The following is a 7,500-nucleotide window of genomic DNA, read 5'->3' on the forward strand; positions in this document are numbered from 1 at the left end:
ATGGAAGCTTTTACAAAAAAAAAAAAAAAAAAAAAAAAAAAAAAATATATATATATATCATTGTACATTCCTTTGTTGTTCAAGGACAAATCTCAGTGCAGGGCAAATTTTCCAAGAATTGGTTAATTATGAAACTGTGTTTAATTAAGTTTGTAAGATTGAAAATCTCTCGAAATCAAATCGACAGTTTTCATATGTCTAAAATGACACACACACACACACACACACACACACACACACACACACACACACACACACACACACACACACGCCACACACACACACCCCTACCTCCAAATATTTGTAAAATAGTCTAATTGGGTTATTATAACCTTTGAATTTTTAAATATATTTTTTAATTATATATTTTTATACGCCTATGTTTTTGCAGTTGGAAAGTTATTCCCTTAGTTAGATTGTTCTTAAGTTAATGGTGTGAATAGTATTGTTTTCATCCCCTTCCCCTCCCTTTTTTCTACCCCCTCCTTTTTTCATCAATAATATCACTTACTGTGGGTAGACATTAAATGAAATTGAACACGCACACACACACACACACGCACTCACACACACACACACACACACACACACACACACACACACACAGACACACACACACACACACACACACACACACACACACACACACACACACACACACACACACACACACACACACACACACACACACACACACACACACACACACACACACACACACACACACACCAAAAAACAACAACAACGTATTTTAGAACTGTTTTCCAAAACGAATACAAAAAATACTGAACTTGTGCAAGTCGTTACAAAAAAAAGCTAGATGCCTTCTCATAACCAGTGTTAACACAAGACTTTTTGAACCTTTGTTCCACAGTTCCTGTTTTCAACGTAGTCTATTAACATTACCTTTCCATTAACACTTTCTCTCTCTCTCTCTCTCTCTCTCTCTCTCTCTCTCTCTGATATATTTAGAACCATGTGGAGTATTGGTGATGTAACTCCATCGCTTGTCTTCAAATTATTTGATACACAAATTAAACCCATGCTTTTATACGGGTCAGAGGTTTGGGGCTTGCTAAACGACTCACGCATTGAAAAGGCACATTTATTTGCTTTAAAAAAACTTCTTAATGTATCCCCCAAAACGCCAAACGACATGGTATATGGTGAAACGGGCAGGAAACCACTATGGATAGATGCAAAAGTAAATGCAATTCGATATTGGCTACGTCTTACCAGAATGGAAAATAGTAGACTTCCTAAGAAATCATACAACATGCTTCTTAATATTCATGACAATGGTAAAGATTGCTGGGTCACGGGTGTCCAGAGACATTTAACAATTTATGGTTTTGGGTTTGTTTGGCTTAATCAAGGGGTACAAGAGATTAACTGGTTTTTACGAGAATATAAAGAACGTATATCTGACTGCTGGTTTCAAGGGTGGAATGAAAGAATCAAGGAACGTGAAAGATATTCTGTGTACAGATTGTTCAAAACTGAATTATCTTTAGAATCTTACTTCGAAAGTATCAAAAATATTAAACTTCGAGACACATTCATTCGATTCAGGCTTGGCATATCTGACATAAAAACACATAAATTACGCTTTTCTTCTGACTATGGGGTAGATTTATCGTGTCCTTTGTGTAAATGCCGATTGGAAGATGAAACGCATTTTCTGTCGATGTGCACAGCAACCGATGATTTAAGACAGAAATATTTTACAAAAGAAAACGTGAAGAAACTTAAAATACATCCCATGGCGTTTTTGTGTGATGTGCAACATTCAAACAGCTTAGCAAAATTTATTTACCATAGCTTAAGACTGCGAAGTGACTCAGCGTAAATGATCTCACATACAAAGCTTCATTTCGAAAACCAATTCTTAGCATGCAAAATGCCATTCGATTTATGTTGCCACTGTTTAATTGATTCGTTGGTGGAAATGTATGTTAATCGATTGTGAAGATAGTTAAATTGACAAATGTTATTTGAATATTCTCTCTCTCTCTCTCTCTCTCTCTCTCTCTCCCCCTCCCTCTCTGTGACTACGTAATCGGGTCGATGGCCTCGGGTTACTTAGATATCAACCTCAGCAGTAGTCTACGATGATTGTGCGTATACATACCGTTAGATATTGTTTTGTCTTCCCTATGAAAAGCAATAGAATGTTGTGAAAAGTGTAGGAGGGAGGGAACGTTCGAAGGGGTGGGAGAGGGGGGGAGCGTGTTTTCCACGGTGATATGAGCATGTTGCTTAAGTCATTAAACCATTTGAATCTTGAATCTTGAATCTCTCTCTCTCTCTCTCTCGCGCGCGCGCGCGCACAGGTTGAAACGCCTTGTAGGACAGTCTTGATGTATAACGAGTTGTACAATTCAGATGATCTCCTTGCCAGTCTTGTAGTCCCCAAACCATATATGTCTTTAACATGGCACTTCATCATCATCATCATCATCGTCGTCGTCGTCGTCGTCGTCATCATTATCATCATCTTCACCGGCACCACCATCATCATCATCACCATCACCATCATCATCAACATCATCACCATCAACAACAACAACAACAACAAAAACACCACCACCAACAACAACAAGAAAAAAAAAAATCATTAAGCCACGCAGAGTTGAATGGCGGTGAGACTGGAGTGTATGAATACTTGACGTGTACACCGCAACGCTTCATTAGCAGAGAACAGAAAATCAATATGACAGTGATGTCTACCTGAAGTGATTAGTTTCACGAAGAAGAATCGCACGGGTCGCGTTTCGTGGTCACTGGCGATGGGACGTAGGTAGGAAGGAAGGAAGGGAAGGGAAGGGAGGAGGGCGGAGAGTGATAATGTGAGCAGACGTAGAATGTCATATCCTCTTGGTCGTTTCTCGTTTCCCAGGCTTCCCCCCCCCCCCCCTCCCTGGTAAGTGATGCTGGGAAGCTGACTGTGACCCGCTGATCGTAATGGAGATGAACCCATCTTGGTACACCGCGGGAAGGTTTATGGGGCGAAAGTAATAGTTCATGACACGGTAGATATATCCATCTAGTCAGACAGACAGGTGGGTGTGTGGACTGGGGAGACAGAGAGAGAGAGAGAGAGAGAGAGAGAGAGGGAGGGTTTGTGTCCTTGTGTCCTCTCTCTCTCTCTAATTCCAGTCCACATACCTACCCCCCCCCCTCTCTCTCTCCCAAGGCCACATACCCACCTGTCTGTCTGACTAGATGGATATATCTACCGCGTCATGAACTACTTTCGCCCCAGAGAGAGAGAGAGAGAGAGAGAGAGAGAGAGAGAGAGAGAGACAGAGACAGAGACAGAGAGACAGAGAGACAGAGAGATTTGATGTATAGGTTATTGTCTTTCGTGAAATGATGCCAGTAAACAAACATTCATCGTCTTAACAAAATAGACATTATTCCTTCATGACCATCACCTTTTTGTATCGATGAATTAAACTTGGCGCGTCCAAACGGCAGCAGAGTTCGAAGCAGGAAATGGAAAGTCATATTTGTATCGATGAATTAAACTTGGCGCGTCCAAACGGAAGCAGAGTTCGAAGTAGGAAATGGAAAGTCATATTTGTATCGATAAATTAAACTTGGCGCGTCCAAACGGCAACAGAGTTCGAAGTAGGAAATGGAAAGTCATATTTGTATCGATGAATTAAACTTGGCGCGTCCAAACTGCAGCAGAGTTCGAAGTAAGAAATGGAAAGTCATATTTGTATCGATGAATTAAACTTGGCGCGTCCAAACGGCAACAGAGTTCGAAGTAGGAAATGGAAAGTCATATTTGTATCGATGAATTAAACTTGGCGCGTCCAAACGGCAGCAGAATTCGAAGTAGGAAATGGAAAGTCATATTTGTATCGATGAATTAAACTTGGCGCGTCCAAACGGCAACAGAGTTCGAAGTAGGAAATGGAAAGTCATATTTGTATCGATGAATTAAACTTGGCGCGTCCAAACGGAAGCAGAGTTCGAAGTAGGAAATGGAAAGTCATATTTGTATCGATGAATTAAACTTGGCGCGTCCAAACGGCAGCAGAATTCGAAGTAGGAAATGGAAAGTCATATTTGTATCGATGAATTAAACTTGGCGCGTCCAAACGGAAGCAGAGTTCGAAGTAGGAAATGGAAAGTCATATTTGTATCGATGAATTAAACTTGGCGCGTCCAAACTGCAGCAGAGTTCGAAGTAGGAAATGGAAAGTCATATTTGTATCGATGAATTAAACTTGGCGCGTCCAAACGGCAACAGAGTTCGAAGTAGGAAATGGAAAGTCATATTTGTATCGATGAATTAAACTTGGCGCGTCCAAACGGCAGCAGAATTCGAAGTAGGAAATGGAAAGTCATATTTGTATCGATGAATTAAACTTGGCGCGTCCAAACGGCAACAGAGTTCGAAGTAGGAAATGGAAAGTCATATTTGTATCGATGAATTAAACTTGGCGCGTCCAAACGGAAGCAAAGTTCGAAGTAGGAAATGGAAAGTCATATTTGTATCGATGAATTAAACTTGGCGCGTCCAAACGGCAGCAGAGTTCGAAGTAGGAAATGGAAAGTCATATTTGTATCGATGAATTAAACTTGGCGCGTCAAACGGCAGCAGAGTTCGAAGTAGGAAATGGAAAGTCATATTTGTATCGATGAATTAAACTTGGCGCGTCCAAATGGCAGCAGAGTTCGAAGCAGGAAATGGAAAGTCATATTTGTATCGATGAATTAAACTTGGCGCGTCCAAATGGCAGCAAAGTTCGAAGCAGGAAATGGAAAGTCATATTTGTATCGATGAATTAAACTTGGCCCGTCCAAACGGCAGCAGAGTTCGAAGCAGGAAATGGAAAGTCATATTTGTATCGATGAATTAAACTTGGCGCGTCCAAACGGAAGCAGAGTTCGAAGTAGGAAATGGAAAGTCATATTTGTATCGATGAATTAAACTTGGCGCGTCCAAACGGAAGCAGAGTTCGGAGTAGGAAATGGAAAGTCATATTTGTATCGATGAATTAAACTTGGCGCGTCCAAACGGCAGCAGAGTTCGAAGTAGGAAATGGAAAGTCATATTTGTATCGATGAATTAAACTTGGCGCGTCCAAACGGAAGCAGAGTTCGAAGTAGGAAATGGAAAGTCATATTTGTATCGATGAATTAAACTTGGCGCGTCCAAATGGCAGCAGAGTTCGAAGTAGAAAATGGAAAGTCATATTTGTATCGATGAATAAAACTTGGCGCGTCCAAATGGCAGCAGAGTTCGAAGTAGAAAATGGAAAGTCATATTTGTATCGATGAATTAAACTTGGCGCGTCCAAACGGCAGCAGAATTCGAAGTAGGAAATGGAAAGTCATATTTGTATCGATAAATTAAACTTGGCCCGTCCAAACGGCAGCAGAGTTCGAAGCAGGAAATGGAAAGTCATATTTGTATCGATAAATTAAATTTGGCCCGTCCAAACGGCAGCAGAGTTCGAAGTAGGAAATGGAAAGTCATATTTGTATCGATAAATTAAACTTGGCGCGTCCAAACGGCAGCAGAGTTCGAAGCAGGAAATGGAAAGTCATATTTGTATCGATGAATTAAACTTGGCGCGTCCAAACGGCAGCAGAGTTCGAAGCAGGAAATGGAAAGTCATATTTGTATCGATGAATTAAACTTGGCGCGTCCAAACGGCAGCAGAGTTCGAAGTAGCAAATGGAAAGTCAGCAAAATGGAAAGTCAATCAGCAAACACCTGATACTCGATCCTGCTCCTGTCTACAGAGTCAGTGAAAGTAAACCATCACCGAGTTTGTGAACACCAACGTCAGACAGTACACCATCCTAACTTTCTTGGTCGGCGCCTCGAAATAGATCGCGGTTTTTCAGCTATCGAAACACGAAAAAGTAAAAGCAGATTTCAAAGTTTGGGTGGAGCTGTTATTATCATTTTGTCGGGTAGATCCCAAGGATGTGTACTGAGGAATTTAAGTACTTGGTAAAACTTTAATTTCATAGGTGTACTTTTCTACACACAAGACATGTTTTTTTTGGGCTGAGCGGGAGAGAGAGAGAGAGAGAGAGAGAGAGAGAGAGAGATTCTTCATGTTGGCCATTGCCCTTCGGAATGGGAATATACTCTGATCTTAATTATGTTGCACACACAACACACACACACACACACACACACACACACACACACACACACACACGCACACACATGCATGAAATCAAACCCTTGAGCAGAAGACTGATTCCGAGATCGAACAGGAAAGTTGGTTGGGTTAGATGATTGACTGATTGATTGATTTATGTGTGTGTGTGCAGGAGGATCGTGGATTCCCGTCATTGTGTACGCCATCATCAGGGCTGTTAGGAAAGATAGCGGGTAACATCCTTTGTCGCCTCAGTCTGTGTCTGTCTGTCTGTCTGTCTCTGTCGCAGTTTGGTTTCCTGTCAGTCAGGTTTGCTTGTGTAAAGTGTATGGACCTACGGGGTAGGCTGAGCTGAAAGCAATAATGATAATCATCTTGCTGTGTTAGTATCAGTATCAGTATAAGTTGCTCAAGGAGGTGTCACTGCGTTCGGTGAAATCCATATACGCTACACCACATCTGCCAAGCAGATGCCTGACCAGCAGCGTAACCCAACGCCTTGAGAAATAAAACAACAACAAAAAACAAACAAGCAAAAAAAACAACAACAAAGAAACAAAACAAAACAAAAAAAACACAAAAAACACAACAAAAACAAAACAAAACAGAAAACAAAAAAATAAAATGAAAATAAAAATAAAAGACAATAAAAATAAAACAAAATAAAATAAGGTAATAAAAAATAATGAAAAATGATAAAAATAAAATAAAATAAAATAACAAAAAATAAAAATATAATAAAATAAATTAACAACAACAACAACAACAACAAAAATATATATATAAACTTATTTAACGTGTGTGAAAGAACGCATTTCTTCTTATCTTAAACTTCAGTTGATCAGTTTATCAAATAAACCGTGTTGAAGTCGGAAAAGGGGAAGCGGGAGGAAGGGGATTGGGGGGGCGTGGGGGGCGTGGGGGGGGGGGGGAGGAAGAACCGTGGGAAAGAAAGAACAGGTTCGTGTATCCTCGTTACTGTACAAACGGAGAAAAGCTAGCTGGACACAAAATATACAATACAAGAAAATTGTTTCTTTTATCCAAAGAAAAACAGTTGTTTCAAGTGTTGTTCTCAGTACTGGGGGTAAACGTGGGGTGACGCGAGCATACAAGGTAATTGCCAGCCATTGGATTCTTTGAACAGAGGAGAGAAGTTACATCAGAGAGAGAAATGGCCACCCTGAAGGAAGGTTTTCCTGCCAGGTTAATTTCAACCCACGGGGAAATGATAAGATCTGACGGGGCAAACATACCCTCATGGAAAAAGATGAGATAACTGAGTATCACTTTTGCTGACAAGAAATCGATTATTTGATTTTCGTGTTAAGAATTGTCAGGCTTGTTTTGAAACTAGTGTTTT

General features: G+C 40.5%; 1 protein-coding gene across 3 annotated transcripts in view; it reads left to right on the forward strand.

The window, feature by feature from the left end:
* Positions 1–7,500, forward strand: part of LOC143293642 (calcitonin gene-related peptide type 1 receptor-like) — a 260,112-nt gene that overhangs the window by 231,513 nt on the left and 21,099 nt on the right. For all 3 annotated transcript variants that reach the window (XM_076604750.1, XM_076604751.1, XM_076604752.1), the window contains exon 8: positions 6,310–6,370. In XM_076604750.1, coding sequence (XP_076460865.1) covers positions 6,310–6,370 — 61 coding nt within the window. The remainder of the gene's footprint in view (positions 1–6,309; positions 6,371–7,500) is intronic.

This window comes from Babylonia areolata, chromosome 19, assembly GCF_041734735.1.
Source record: "Babylonia areolata isolate BAREFJ2019XMU chromosome 19, ASM4173473v1, whole genome shotgun sequence".
Taxonomy (NCBI): domain Eukaryota; kingdom Metazoa; phylum Mollusca; class Gastropoda; order Neogastropoda; family Buccinidae; genus Babylonia; species Babylonia areolata.